Source organism: Podarcis pityusensis, assembly GCF_964106645.2.
Source record: "Podarcis pityusensis genome assembly, chromosome: 17".
Classification (NCBI taxonomy): domain Eukaryota; kingdom Metazoa; phylum Chordata; class Lepidosauria; order Squamata; family Lacertidae; genus Podarcis; species Podarcis pityusensis.
The window spans coordinates 27405575-27421859 of NC_138042.1; the positions used below are offsets into that span (position 1 = coordinate 27405575).

A 16285-nucleotide genomic window follows, 5' to 3' on the forward strand; every position below is an offset into this window, starting at 1 on the left:
GAAAGCCTTGAATCAGTTTCTGCTCCTGAGCTGATGAGCATATTATCTGAAATGGATGCAACTCGCTTTCTCAGACTGAAAGCCTTTGCTCCTCTTTGGTGAACTTTGTGGGATCCTGAAGCTGTCCAGAGGTGGAGGGGGCACCAAGATTCCCTAGGAAGTTGTATTATTTGGCTGCTCAGTTTGATCTCCAAGGTTCGGGATAGGCAGTTCTGCTGCCAGTTGATGAGAAAAGCAGCAACAGCTTGGCATGGCATCCTCCTGCACCTTTTAACAGCACCTCGATCTGCATGGAGGCATTCGATCTGCATGGGTATTAGGCCTGGGGTCGGGCAGGGCAGGCACTGGTGATGGGGTGAGAAGATAGAATCCAGCCTCCTTAGCCAGGGATGAGGGACAGTTGCAGTCCTCCAGGCCTCTCTGCCTGGTCTTTGGGAGTCTCCCTAAACAGTGCACCTTCCCAAGTCACCAGCCTTGCTTTGCCCCGTCCTGATGTAGTTTTGTTGGACTGGAATGTGTCCTTGATCTCTTATAACGCCTCTTTCTTGCCTGGATGGATGACAGAAAGAGAGTGGGGTGTGTGTGTGTGTGTGTGTGTGTGTGTGTGTGTGTGTGTGTGTAAAAGCTAGCGTACTGTATAAAGGTTACATCCACATTCCTTCCTCTTTTCCCTCTGGCCCTGCCTACCACTTGCATGTGGCCCCTTGGAAGTTGCCTAGAAAGGAATGTGGACCCTGGGCTGATAAATGCCTTCCCTCCTCTGCTTTTCCTAGCCCTACACACAGAGGACATGAATGAATCTGGCTGTTATATGGCATAGAAGATGGAAATATAGTGAGGGCAAATAGAAGCTGGGGAGAGAGAGGAGGTGGGGAGAGGATAGCAAAGGATGCTTCGGTGTGACACACAGCCCCAGTCCTCCTCTGTTTGAAACTGCCTCCTTGGCTGCATCAGGAAATCTTGTCTGGCTTTCTTTTGCATCAGGGCGAGAGCAGGGTGGGAGCTGCATCTGTGCATCTCTTTTGCAGGGGACTAAAGAGAAGCTCCAGCCTGGTTGCTTTTAGCTGGCAAGAAGTCTGCCCTGTTCCATTTGCTTTGATCCATCAGTGCCGGCGACAACCACCACGTGCCTTTTTAAAGAAATTATTTTTGGGACAAAAGTGGGTGCCAAAGCTCCTGCCCTCTTGTGAGGCACACGCTGTGTGCCCCCCTGCTTTGAATAGAGACTTTCACCAGGGTTGGGGGGAGTTACGCAGAGATTTATGTAACAGATGTTTCCCGGAGTGGAAGACACTCTTTCGAAGCACCCGCTCTCTGATGTTGGAATTTGCCGTCGGGATTTGTGGCAATGATGGAAGTCGGCTGTGTGAGCGCAGCTCGGAGGCACGACCGCTGAGCAGCCGCTAAATGTCTCTGTGTAACTACCATGCTGTATTTTCAGCTCGTCATTATGGCCGGGACTGTCCTGCTCGCCTACTACTTTGAGTGCACAGACACTTTCCAAGTGCACGTCCAAGGCTTCTTTTGTCAAGATGGAGACCTGATGAAACCTTACCCGGGAACGGAGGACGAAAGCTTCATACCCCCTCTTGTCCTCTACTGTGTGCTGGCCGCGACCCCAACAGCAATTGTAAGTAGATCCTATAAAATTGGAAGCCATCACTTTTTCCTTCTGGTTTGTGGCAGGGAAAGAAGAAAGGCTGGGAGGGCTTGTTCTCTACTCTGACCAAAGTCTGATTCTAATTGGAACCAAGTCAGTTCTAATTGATGGGGATTTGTCTGGGAAGAGGCTAAAGCTGGGCCAATTAATACGATCCACAATGATCATTAATTACCCCCCATTTATTACCTGCACTCAGTCACATGTTTAAGACAAAGCTCGGTTCCCTGTGATGCCTAAACAAGGGCAACAGCCGTGTGCATCTCATTTGACAGATGATTGCAAATGTTTGGTTGGAGCAAAGCGCCAGGGTGTAAATTATTGACACTGAAGTCCCTCGTAGAACATTGGATTTGAATGAAACTGAGTAAGAGAGACTGCGGAGTGCATGAGAGTCTAAATGGACTGCTAGATGCAAAGCAGGTTGCTTTAATAAGAACTTCCAGCTGCTGAATGAGTTTGGAGAAAGGCTCTGCTCTTTTCACACATCAGATTTCAGCTTTAGCTATTCTTCTCCCACAAAACATTTAAAACCCGCCGCAAACCCAGGAAAGCCGTTCTCAAGGAGCGAGAACACTGGAAGTGCTCTTATTACACTCCTTTCACTGCACTGACTGGCTCTTTTGTGCTCTAAAATCAAACAGAACCAGCCGCTAGCTTAATTAAAAACCAGGTCAAAATGAGTTGCCACAGGCAGACTTGTCTCGTTTTCTCTCCTCACCCACCCCCACAACTGACTTCCCCCCTACTTCTTTACATAAGGGAAGCTGGACTTTTTTGTTCTGTTTCCCTCTCGCTCTAATCCTCCTGCCATGCACTTTAGTCACTCTCAGCATTTTGCCCAGCAAAGTTCATAATCTTTCTATATGGCTGAATAAGAGGTTTGTTTACACCAGTGCCTTTATCAAACATTCCTTTCCCTTCCTATTAGCTCATTGCAGAACTTGCAGAGGAGGCCTTTTCACAAAAAGGCTTTTGCACCAAACCTGGACGGGGTATATTAAAAGCACCCAATTAGTCCCCACATACATCCACTTAGGGGAGGGGTAGCCAACATCGTGCCCTCCATATCTTCTTAAATCCCCACCTCCCATCATTCCTGACTATTGGCCATGCTGTCTGGAGCTGGTGGGAACTGGGGTCCAATAACATTGGGAGAGCATCATGTTGGCTCCAACTGGTGTAGGGCATATGGGCATATAGAATCATAGAATTGTAGGGTTGGTGCTGCAGAAACACACTCACCACATTGCATGCGTATATATTAGGTATGTATACAATGTATGCATCTAATGTATGCCCACAGCATGCAATGGGTCCTCTGCTCCCCCCACCCCCAGAACAAAACTATATACATTTCTGCACAGGGATCAGGGTTTCCCAAACTTTGGGTCTCCAGCTACAACTCCCCACATCCCTAGCTAGCAGGACCAGTGGTCAGGGATGATGGAAATTGTAGTCCAAAAACAGCTGGAGACCCAAGTTTGGGAAATCCTGGTCTAAATGAATGGGGGAGCACGTGCAGGAAGGAGCCTTGTGCATACCTCAGAGCATGTGTCTTAAGTTCTGGAACAATTGCCTGCAAATCCCAAGGCCACAAACGGCAGGGTCCAAATTCAAGCAAAGCCATGGGAGCAGAGAGGGGAATCCGTGCAGGCTTTTTGTCTGCTTTTAAAAAAACAAAAATAAAATTATCCATCCCACATGCCTTTTATCAATGCAGGAGAGGAAACAGCCAGAGGCAAGCAAAGTTTCGTCTGTAAAATGGCATGCATGGAAAGCCTTGTGCACTTCCTGCCCCTCCCCCTCTTCTTGCTCCTCCAATAAAATTTGTAGCCTTCCCTTCTACAAGGGTCTGGAACCCTTTTTAAAAAGTTTTAGGGCTGGTTTCCTTTCTGGACAACCATCTGTGAGTCACATGCCACTGGTGGGTGGGCGGAGCCAGAAGCAAAAGTGGGCGGAGCATGTAATGTCAATTTAACCTTTGTACAGTAGGTTCCTCTTCTACATCTCTCTATTCCTTACCCAGGCAAGCAAGAGGAAGCATCAGAGTTGGAGGACACATTCCACCAGACAAAAGCGCTCAGGATACAAAGCAGGGCCAGGGAGGGCTATGTGATTTGAGGTGCCGTAGCCCTGCCCCACTGAATGGCTGCATCAAATTAAAAACAGTAACCAGGAAGTACTTGACTTGTCTCCCATGCCTCATGCTTTTTAGCCTTCAGTCTTTTGTGCGCATAAGGAGATCCACAACATCTTGCTAGACAAGGGTTCATTGGATTAGCATACCCTCCAACCTACCACTGATCACATTTGGGATGCTCATTTTTGGTCCAGAGCTCTGGATCAAAAAAACCCAGGCCATTCCAGTATGTCCCCATTCAAATCAGGATGGTTGAGAGGTATGCAGAAGGAACACTCACACAGACTCTCCACAGACCTTAAGGGACCTCACCATCCCACAGAAGCACACTGCATTCCACAGGTTATGTGCAGCACAAACCTATACACATTCAGAAGTATGTTCCACTGAGTTCAGTGGGGCTTACTCCCAGATAAGTGGCCTAGGATTGCAGCCTCCGAGAAGAAATCTTCGTTCATGTGCTTCATTAGCTCCTTGGAGGAAGGCTTGGGGTATAAAAATGCTAAACCAACATCCTTCTAACTGCTGGCCACTCACTTATCTTTAGGAGGCGGAGAACTGCCATTCTGGTGTTTGGCAGCATGCTACGGAATAAGGGCAGATTGAATTCACCACAACAAATCCTCTTAGGCCAGCAGAGCCATTAGTCTTTGATTTGGATACACAAAACCAGAAGCAGTCTTGCTGGAAAAAGCCCAAAGAAGTGTGTTGATCATGGTTTGTGGGTTAATCTGAAGGGATTGAGTGTCTGCTGACCCCCTTCCTCTTAAGCAGAGGGGGAGGGGGGAATCAGCCTCAGAATTACAAGGCTGGGACTGAGGGATAGAGAAAGGAGCCAACCTTCTCCTCAGAACAGCAAAAATACTCTGTTTTCCCCGAGCAAAGTTGCTCCTCCATAGACCTGCTTTTAATGCGCTCCCCATACTCCTGCCAAGTTGACAGTGGTCAGTCATGATATTGAAAGCCCAGTGAGAAAAGCTTCATCTTAACAGTTAACAGGCAGAATCTCCAACAGTTCCCTGTGCTCTGGAGAATGAAGAAAAGAGCAAAGAACTCTAGGATTGGGAGTCAGCAACCAGCAGTCTCCCAAGTCAAACTCAACCCTTTCAATGGTGCTAGATATCCCCACACCAGGTACCAGCCCTGTTGGGATCACAGAAAACACAGGACCATGGTCAAAACAATTTTGGTTAAGGATCTGGCCATGAAAAAATTAGGTCTTGGGGAATTAAGGTGGATGGTGCCCATTGGTTTGTTTGTTTTACATGTCAAGTGGAAGCTGAGTTCTGATCTTTACATCCAAAGAAAATGCAGCTTTGGCAATAGGTTTGGGTAACATGTCATTTCACCCTTGAACTCCAGTGATAAACAGCCTTGGCTTCCATGACTGCTATATTTCCCTTCTGTGGTTTTCACCTGTCCCTACCCACCTTCTGTTCACAGATTTTTATTGGAGAGATATCCATGTACTTCATCAAGTCAACCAGAGAAAGCCTGATTGTCCAGGAGAAAACCATTTTGACAGGAGAATGCTGTTACCTGAATCCGTTACTTCGGAGAATTATTCGATTTATAGGTAAGCCATGATCAGTGCCTTGCAAATTAAAATACTGAAGTGACAGGCAGGGTGTTGAAACCATATCCCAGGAGATCTTAGTCACATAGCTTTTGAGATTTTAGCAAACATTGGCCACCACCCTTTTGAGTATATATTTCCAACCATGAGGCTAGAAGTTTCTTTTCTCCATCTCAAAGCAAAAGCTGTTGAATTCTGCAGCCAGCATCACATTCCACTGCTTTTCTGCTCTGCATAATATAACCCCCTGTGTCTATCCCAATCGGCTGCTCATAATGTTTCCTGGGAAACAATGCTAATATCTATCAAATTTCCCCCTAAATAGTATTGCTGATACTTTATTAATTTTAATCTCTGGCATTTTTCTTCCTTTCCAAGCTTAATTTAATATTGAGACCACAACTTTGCAACACTTAGCTCCAAGTAACACAGGGAATTCTGATGTGAATAAACATCCTCTGTTATTTGCTCACCAGAGACTCCATAAAATTAATTGCTTAGAAACTGGTATTAAAAAGAGAACTCCAGCTTCTCTTTTGCCGTTGAAGAGTATTTTGGTCTGTCACTTTCAATCAACATATTGTCCCGCATCTTTAAAAAAACTGGCTTGATATCTTGGTTTGTAGGTTGCCCTTAACCATGGTTTCCCAGTTCAGGAAACTGTGGCTGAACAACCCATACTGAAGCTGGGTGCAAAAGGTGGGCAGGGGCAAGGAGGGAGCATGTCAATTCCAACTTGATAAACTATGATTTGTTGGACTGGGTTATTACATCTTAACTGGGCCAAAGTGTATTTGGAACAATGTAAATATAATCATTAGATCAAAGTTCATCCCAGTTTAGTGGGCATGTAAAGTGGTCATTGGCAGAGCAGTCAGAGGTGAATGGCAAATGTGCTAATTCAGCGTTTCCCAAACATTTCTTCCCACAGACCACTTGAAATAGGGGTGTGTAAAAGCTTGGTAAAATTTGCATGTGTTGCTCCGCCTACTTTTCCTCTGGCTCTGCCCACCTTGGCAGGTTGCCCAAAAAGGAATGTGACCTAGGTTGAAAAGGGTTCCCTATCCCTGCTATGTAATAATTGTATAAGAACTGGATTTTTCAAGCCCAATAACAGCATTTAGCATGTATATTAAGACATCTAAGCCAGTGTTCCCAATTAGGGGTCCGGGGACCCCTGGGGGTCTGCAGAATGCACCCAGTGGGTCTGCAGCCCATCCTTTGCCTCCCCCACAACTAATTTTTTTTGCCATTTTTGCACGGTAATATCTGTTTTTAGTATACATTAAATCCTTTGCTTATTAGAGGCTTCCCCACATTTTGTTCAGAAAATTGCTTTGCAGAGGTAACTACCATAGAGTTATCATAATTTTCAAAAGTAGGGGGTCCTTGGCTTGGCTTTTGAAAAATAGGGGGTTCTCAGTAATTAGCTAATTGGGAACCGCTGATCTAAGCCATTCTGAGTAATTCACACCCATAATATCAGTCATCCTTATAAGAGCTCTGTAGGATAGGCCAGCTTGATCATCCCCATACTGCAGATGGAGACTGAGACTGCAGGAATGGCAGCTTATGTAAGGCCCCCTTGCAAGTGTATGGTTCAGATGAGATTTGAACTCAGGCCATCTTGCCTCCCAGCTCACACTCATAGTTGCTACTGCTTAAATCATTTCTTAGCCCCCTATTGGAATAATTTAAGGCACAGTCTGGGAGACTGCTGGGGGCAGGGCCGGGGGGTGGGTGGGACGGAGTCCAGGTACCTTTAGGTTTTATTTTTTAAAAAATACCCTTGAACTTTAGAAAGCCTCTGGGTTGTATTGATGGAGTAATAATGTGCCATTAACAGAGACCAAGAGGACAGCCCTCAGCACCATTCTGCTGCTCCAGCACATTCTGCAATAAACCAATCAAATATTATCGCCTGCAGGACCAGTGGTAAAAGCGCTTAGGCTGAAGTGCTTGTTTTTGGCTATCATTTAGGTGCTTCTCAGCAGCCTTTGTTTTTAATTAGCGTTTGTCCCTAAGCGTTTCCTCTCCATGGAACTGGGGTTGGTTGGAGTTTCTAAATCCTAGATTGACTTCCTTTGTAGCATTTTTGCAGTTTGCCTATGTGTGCCAGCTTCTGCAGTGATTCCGTCATTGCTAGTTGCATACATCCAAAACCATTTCCTGCGTACGGATCCTCGATATCACCTGCCCAGAGATACGGACAGACATGAATTGGAGTCCTTGGGAATGTCGGAAAAGTGTGAAAGTGCCGTCTCCCTGTTAATGTCAGGGAGCAGACTCAGAGCTCAGATTGTTCGCAAAGCAGAAAAAGAGAGTGAAACACTTGGCTAACTTACATTTACAGTGGTACCTCGGGTTACATACGCTTCAGGTTACATACGCTTCAGGTTACAGACTCTGCTAACCCAGAAATAGTGCTTCAGGTTCAGAACTTTGCTTCAGGATGAGAACAGAAATCGTGCTCCGGTGGCGCGGCAGAAGCAGGAGGTCCCATTAGCTAAAGTGGTGCTTCAGGTTAAGAATACTTTCAGGTTAAGAACGGACTTCAGAACGAATTAAGTACTTAACCCGAGGTACCACTGTAGTTTCTTTATTAAGGAAAGCAGAACAGATGGGCACACTGAGATGTCTAAAGGTTGCTTCTTACATAAAGGTTGCAGTTTCCCGGACTGGCTTGTAGCTCCCCCGTCACTCCTTAGCCCTCTGTGTCAGGCCCTTCCATCTGTCTATGGTGAGGTCCAAGGGACCCTCTCTGTGTCTGCCTGGCTCTCTGCTCAGCATCATGCAATAAACGCCTCGTTCTAGGAGTGGGGGGTTTGCAAGCTATGAGAGTGGCTCTGTGGTAGAACTGCCTAGTCTAATTCCTGTCCCTGCTCTGTGTTAGGACACCTGCCTGTTTCTGCCTCTTCACTATCTCTCAAGCTCCCTGCCTCCAGCACTTCCCATCTCTTCCCCTCCTCTGGGGTGTGGCTGGTTTCCCACTGTCAGTACGCCTTTCAACCGATGTCAGCAACTGGGCTCAATAACTGGTTCTGCCCCGACTGAGCTAGGCGACTGGAGCACTTTCAGAGACCTTCCAATCCTGGAAAGCAGTTCCCAGTGCACTGGACCCACAACTGTGCATTGTGAGCACCAGACTCGTGCATAGTATAAATAACGCGGAAGCCAGCCATGAAGCATAACTCCTTTTATTTCTAATAGCTACTACAAACTAATGAACTACTGGCTTGCATGAGTGTTACATCTCCCACTCAGCCATCTAGTCACTACAGTGGTACCTCGGGTGACATACTTAATTCATTCCAGAGGTCCGTTCTTAACCTGAAACTGTTCTTAACCTGAAGCACCACTTTAGCTAATGGGACCTCCTGCTGCTGCTGTGCCACCACTGCATGATTTCTGTTCTCATCCTGAAGCAAAGTTCTTAACCCGAGGTACTGTTTCTGGGCTAGCGTAGTCTGTAACCTGAAGCATATGTAACCTGAAGCGTATGTGGTCAGCACCGCCCTTGAGCCAGTGTCACCAACTGGACTCATCCACTCAGCCCCGACTGGGCTAGGCGAGCTGGGTAGCACTTCCAGAGACCACCTTCTGCACAGGAACAGGTCAAAGTGCTGTGGACTCACAGCTTAGAGTTGTGAGCACCGGATTCACTTCCACAAGAAGACAGTCGTCGCACAGCAGAGTACAGCAGAGCATAAACGACTCAGAGAGCAGCTCTGTAGAATATCTTCTTTATTCTATCTATCTACAACTATAATACACAACTATATACAGAGCTAAATAAGGTCTAAACAAAAATGCTGAACTGCACTGAGTGTCTGCAGCTGCTCTTAGCAGCAACCTTATCTATACACACGATCTCTCTCTAACACTCAGTCTCTCTCTCTCCCCGACACTTTGATGTGAGGCTGGAGCGGAATAATTAGAGAGCAGAAACCGCCCCTCCTCTCTGGAGAATCAGCAAAGAACATCAGCAGATTCTTGGATATGGGAGGGGTGAAATCTCCTCATATGTAACCCTGAGGTATCACTGTAAATAGATAAGACGCCACACACAAAGTGGCAGTCAGTCAGGAGTGGAAAAGTAGAAGAGCAGTTTCCACCCCCTCTTTTCTCAAAACATCAGATCAGGAGATTCTGTCAATGGGAGGGGTGAAAATATTAACACCCACCACCAGGATCCAGGATCCAAATCCTCTCCCCCTGTGTTCTCCCAGGAGGGGGGGGTGCTTTTGGTCACGCAGCTTCCACCCCTCCTTCTCATCTAGCCAGTCTCTGACATTTAACTGCAGAGATGTGGTAGTGGCTGCTTCCCTTTGGTCCCACTCTGGTAACATGGGAAGTCAGAAACACAGGTTGCCAAAAGCTTTGCCATGGTTATTCCTACGTGAGCCAGTCACTCCCACTTGCTTTTCATATCCCTGTATTACTAGAGCATCCAGGGATTGAGGAGCAGGACAGGATAAGGGAAGACTTGGCTTGGGGGACAACCTTGGGGCAGATTTGTCTCCATGCAATGAGTCCTACTAAGCACAACAGGTAATTCCGATCTCATTTGCTTTCGTTTTTCTCTTCCCGCAGGAGTGTTTGCGTTTGGCCTTTTCGCCACCGACATATTTGTAAATGCTGGCCAGGTGGTGACAGGGAACTTGGCCCCCTATTTCCTGACTGTGTGTAAACCCAACTACACTGGGAGTGACTGCCGGGCTCACCTCCAGTTTGTGAACAATGGGAATGTCTGCACCGGTGACCAAGATGCGATTGAGAAGGCAAGGAGGTCCTTTCCATCGAAACATGCTGCTTTAAGCATTTATTCAGCCTTATATGCTACAGTAAGTACATACCAAGTTTCTGCGTTTTATCTCTTATGTTCTATCGCTTGCATTCTCTCACTTAGGAATGCTTTAAAGGTCCTGTTTCTAGGGCTGGGAAATATGTCACTATATCATCCAAAACCAGTTTGAAGTCCATTTTGGGATATCTGTTTCATAATTTTTTACCTGGCAATATATTGTGAATCATGATGTGTGTGCACGCGCTAAGCAAAAATCATGATGCAGGGAAAACCATGAAGCCAGCCAGTGCATTTACAAGAAATGGAGGCAGTGAGAGATTTTACTTTCTTGGGCTCCAGGATCACTGCAGATGGTGACAGCAGCCACGAAATTAAAAGACGCCTGCTTCTTGGGAGAAAAACAATGACAAACCTAGAAAGCATCTTAAAAAGCAGAGACATCACCTTGCCAACAAAGGTCCGTTAAAGCTATGGTTTTCCCAGTAGTGATGTATGGAAGTGAGAGCTGGACCATAAAGAAGGCTGATTGACAAAGAATTGATGCTTTTGAATTATGGTGCTGGAGAAGACTCTTGAGAGTCCCATGGACTGCAAGAAGATCAAACGTATCCATTCTTAAGGAAATCAGCCCTGAGTGCTCACTGGAAGGACAGATCCTGAAGCTGAGGCTCCAATACTTTGGCCACCTCACGAGAAGAGAAGACTCCCTGGAAAAGACCCTGAGGCTGGGAAAGATGGAGGGCACAAGGAGAAGGGGACGACAGAAGATGAGATGGTTGGAGAGTGTTCTCGAAGCTACCAGCATGAGTTTGACCAAACTGCGGGAGGCAGTAGAAGACAGAAGTGCCTGGCGTGCTCTGGTCCATGGGGTCACGAAGAGTCGGACACGACTAAACGACTAAACAACAACAACAACATTCTTATTTTAGACATCATGATAGATTGGTAGATTGCAATGTTTAGCTGGTGATATATCACAATATTGAAAACCAGAACTTGCCTGGCCCTACCTGTTACTTAAGACTGAAATGTACAGTCAAAGGATCACGCCATGCTTTGGCTGGACTATACTTGAAGGTTATGCGACCACATTCTTCTGATAGACTGGCTTTTTTGTAAACCAGGAGTTTTCCCTGTTTCACAATGCACATTCTGCAGCCTGAAGTGGTACAGTCTAGCAAGGAAGAGCTTCACTGCATGATTCTGTTTATTATACAAGCATATGAAGCCATCCTGCTGAATCAGGGTAAGGTTCCACCTAGTCCACGTTCTGCTCCCTACCTGACCTGCTAGATGTTGCTAGAAAATCTTTAAGGCGAAAGCCCATCCACCTTACATGGCTGATCCACAGCACCTGGAATCTGGCGGCATACATCCTTGGGAAATGGATGTTCTGTTTGACCCTCATTTCTAATAGCCTATCTTACATGAGTTTACCCAATACTCTTAAAAAGTCATCTAAGTTATTGTCTCTATCATTACATCCTAGTTTGCTGCAATCCATAAACCGTGTGGCTTGGCTATCATTATGCTATACTCACTATTGAAGTTATACTGTCGTTGGACTCTCTTAGTGATGACTCTCATCCCTTCCAGAAAAGAATCCCTCCCTTTCGCCATTCTTCATAGTAATAGACAGATTGTCCTTGGTTCGCCTTATTCCCTAGAAGAAAAGATAGACCCCTTGATGCGGAAAGAGCACTTATCACACCAGGAATGGCAGAAATTGCATGTGAGAAACTGATCATTTTCACTGAGCCATTAGAAAATAAAACTGCTGCCGCAGAGTTGGAATGTAGAATCTTTCTTTTTTAAATCTAGACAGATTTTTCAAGGGGAGGTGGTTTTATTTTGATTATGCATTTTGTGGTTTTATATTTTGATTTTATTTTGTGAGACCTGTGGGTATAGGGCAGTATATATATTTGATGATGATGATGATGATGATGATGATGATGATACGCTAGTATAAATACAGATACGCCTCTATCATCTCTATCAAACTCCTTTTGATAGATGCACTGACCCACTGCACCACATTTGTGCCAGCGTAAGTCAAGTGGGATGCCACAACTGAATATTACCCTATGACTAGAATTATGTAAAATGTGCAGATTTGCTCCATTGGCACAGAATTTACAGTACAGTCGTACCTTGGTTGTCAAACTTAATCTGTTCCGGAAGTCCGTTTGACTCCCAAAACCATTCGAAAGCCAAGGCACGGCTTCCGATTGGCTGCAGGAGCTTCCTGCACTCAAGCGGAAGCCGCACCAGACGTTTGGCTTCCAAAAAACATTTGAAAACTGGAACACTTACTTCCGGGTTTTTGCTTTTGGGAGCCAAAACATACAAGCACCAAGGTGTTCGAGAACCAACGTACGACTGTACTGTTAATTATTTCTTAGTGCAAAAGTCTGCCCAGCTTTGGATAGCTGTGTAATACCAACTTTTTGTTCTGATGGAGAATTCAGTAAACTAAAAAACAACTTTCAGATTCCTGCTTAGCAACAGGAGATGCTCTGCATCTCTCCTCTTCTGCCTCTCGCAATCTGTGTCCCCAGGGAAAGACTTGGGCCTAACCCTGCCCTCTGCATGTGTCTCATTATGTTTCACGTATGACACTTTGGAGGCATCTGTTGCTAATGACCCGCTGCTATTCTGGGAGGTGGAGTCTTCAAGAAGCCAAGCTGTGTTTTGGAAAGCATAAATCACTGGAGAGGTTTCCATTGTGTTCGCTGATTTTGCCCGTCACTTTTATTTTAGCACTGCTGCATCGTCCTACTTCTGTCACCCTTGTAATTACCCGCTCACAAATTAGTGTTTGTCTCCTAATTGCTTTTTTCCTTTATTTATTTTCTTTGCCACCAGTGCTGTTGGAAATGATCTGCTGTGGCTTTATAAGTTTTGTTGGAGGGATGGCTCTGAGCACAAAGAAACATCTCACCCAGTAATTAAGCTTCCATTGTCTCCCGAGTTTGTTCGAAAGAGAGACAGAGAGAGAGAAAGCACTCTTGCAGGCACTCAGATTTTCTGTTATTTACTAAATTACATAAAATTAAAATGGTGGTTCTTACATGATGAGAGTAGGATCAGTGACGAGTATGTACCTAGCTGTAGGGAAGACTGGTGATGTTAGAATAAGAATTATAGAGTTGGAAGAGACCCTGAGGTTCATCTTGTGGGATGTGATACATCAGTAGCAGTCAAATACAACATTCCTTGTTTTCCTAGAGTGGACATACAAGGGAATATTTGGTCCAGCCAGTCAGAACTTCCTGTTTGCTCCTGAGCTGGGACATACCTCCTATTGCATGTGGCTAGAGGTGGGCATGACCTTACCTGTGCAGGTAACAAAAGCACAAGGCATGCAACCCTCCTCCCTCTTTTCCATCTTCCTTTTGTCGTGTGAACTGCAGTGACTGCCAGTCTGCAGCCACTGGGATTATCCCCCCCATATGGGGTAGATCCACATATACATATTTGTAACTAAGTCTGCCTTCAGGGATCCAACTGTGAACTTAATGTGTGAGTAAACTTCTTTTATATACTTTACACAAGATTGTGGTGTGTTTATTCTTTTAAGGGAACTTACCAGGAAGCTAATAGTGAGAGGCTTACACAAGCCTTCAACCAGTTATCCGCTGTGCGTTTAAAAGGGGAATGTAAAACTCTGCTAAATTATATAACTTGCTAGCGCAAGTTAGGAAGGATATTAATAAACAATATATCCTCTCCCGCCTCCCTGAAAATTCCCACACATCTATCCCAACCCCCTGCAATGCAGCTGCCCCGTATGGGGATCAAACCTGCAACCCTGACGTTATCAGCACCACGCTCTAACCAGCTGAGCTATCTAGGCCTGTTACAATGGACTTTTTAGTGCTTGCATATTTGTAGCCATGTTTTATTAAGCCCATATGACTGCCCAAAAGACAGTCTTTGAACGCCGAAACAATGTTTGTAATCTTGACAATGGGTGGGATTTGACAATCTTGACAATGGGTTGTTGCGTGTACAGAATGAGCTCCACATGCACAATGGGACTTTGCCCCCCTCTCCTTCTCCTCCTGCAACCCCTAATTCTGCTTTGGAAGAACACCCAGAAAAAGGTTTGGGGGGTGCACAAGGGGAAGAGAGAGGTGGAAAGTCCCACTGAAGTAGTGAATCTCCTCCTTCCCCACTTAGTGCTACGTTTAATTCTACCCAGTGCTTTTTAAAGGCATTTTATATTGCTTTCGAACCATTGTGATGCTTTCTGTAGATAAAGCCGTTCATATGCTACATTCCTTCACAGGAATAGTGGTCCCAGTAATGTCTGAGGTGCTTTGCATGGAGTCATTGTGTGAACCCCGCCATTGAATGCATCTGTTCAGTGTTTGCAATAAATTGTATCTGTGACAGTTGGCTAACCTAATAAAAGAGGCATCACCCGGTTTCAGATCATGCAGTAGAAAAAGACTTAAAAAGTCCAGCCTGCAAGGTTGAATGCAGTGGCTGCTTCCCATGGCTGGTGTGTGTATATGTTTTGTTGTGGATGGGGGCACAACTATTGCATTTCATACTTTGTGCACAGATAGAATATCAAGAGAGTTCTCTGTCTGGGTTTTGGGGGTCATCTGTTTCAGTTTCTCCCTGTTGCTCACCTGTCCCAATCTTAAATTCAGTTCCCCACAGTTCTGCATCCATTCGTGATTTTTATTTCAAGCATTTTTAATAAGCTTTTTACACCCTTTTTCATTTGGGATTTAATTCTGTAAGGCCAAAGAAAAGGGTATACTTCCTAATGGCACTTAAATCTTTCATTTTAAACAACCAGGACTTGTAAGAAGTCCCACAATACTTTTCATCCGAGGGGGTGTTATTTGCTGTATTTTAAAAAAAGTGCTAGATTTGTTTGAGAAGTCCCACCGTCAGGCCTCGAGGGTCTTGGTGGCTCTTACAGAGGGCAGGCAGGAAGGCAGCCAGCCAGGCAAGTATTGCTCAGGAGAGCTAAAGAGGTCAGCTTCCTCTTGCAAGGTGCAAAGATGGAGGGAATCCAAATGAGCCCTTGAAAGTTCAGCTGTTGTGAAACAGCCCTGAGCAGGAGAGCAAAAACACAGTCAAGGGACAAAACACTCTCAGACAGTGTGACTACCTTTGAGTTCGCTAGCTGCTCAATCCATCAGTTCTCCTTGCACTGTTCAGAGAAACAGGACACTTTCCTATGAAAATTGTGGTGTTTTTTTAAAAAGTCCTGAGCAAGTTGGCCAGCATTTTAGCACCTGTTTCACTAATCCACACATTTTTGCAAGCAGTTTTTCCTCCCGTCATGCATTTTAATATCATTTCCAGCAACGTATTTCTTTCTGCGCCACAATACCCTGTTTTTGTATGTATTTTGGCATCCTTGGGTTTTGAAGGGCAGAGGCCTTTCATATCGGGAAGTGAAAACGAGGTAGGTTCTCATCAAAATGCAAACAAGATCCAGTTTCTCCCCTATCCCTATCTGATACAAGTTGTCTTGGGTCTCTTAAGGCCGATCTGGTTTGACTATGTTTCAGATGTACATCACGAGCACAATTAAGACGAAAAGCAGTCGACTCGCCAAGCCCGTCTTGTGCCTGGGGACTCTATGTGCTGCCTTCCTTACTGGGCTCAACCGGGTTTCTGAGTATCGAAACCACTGTTCGGACGTCATTGCAGGCTTCATCTTGGGAAGTGCAGTCGCTCTTTTCCTGGTAGGTGAATGGTTCTGGTTTATTTATTTTGCTATCCTTTCCACGTTGGAAAAGCCCCACTGTCATGGTGCCCCTAAATTAGGTTGCAAGGGACGCAGGTGGCGCTGTGGTCTAAACCACTGAGCCTCTTGGGCTTGCCAAGCGGAAGGTCGGCGGTTCAAATCCCCGCAACAGAGTGAGCTCCCGTTGCTCTGTCCCAGCTCCTTCCAACCTAGCAGTTCGAAAGCATGCCACTGCAAGTAGATAAATAGGTACCACTGTGGCAGGAAGGTAAACAGTGTTTCTGTGTGCTCTGGCTTCCGTCACAGTGTTCCATTGCACCAGGAGTGGTTTAGCCATGCTGGCCACATGACCCAGAAAGTTGTCTGTGGACAAACACTGG

At 45.6% G+C, this 16285-nt stretch overlaps 1 protein-coding gene across 5 annotated transcripts in view; it reads left to right on the plus strand.

Annotated features, from left to right (window-relative positions):
* The window catches only part of PLPPR1 (phospholipid phosphatase related 1), a 168073-nt gene that overhangs the window by 149105 nt on the left and 2683 nt on the right, over nt 1-16285 (plus strand). For all 5 annotated transcript variants that reach the window (XM_080986960.1, XM_080986959.1, XM_080986958.1 and 2 more), the window contains 4 exons: nt 1442-1630; nt 5247-5379; nt 9973-10223; nt 15727-15903. In XM_080986960.1, coding sequence (XP_080843086.1) covers nt 1442-1630; nt 5247-5379; nt 9973-10223; nt 15727-15903 — 750 coding nt within the window. The remainder of the gene's footprint in view (nt 1-1441; nt 1631-5246; nt 5380-9972; nt 10224-15726; nt 15904-16285) is intronic.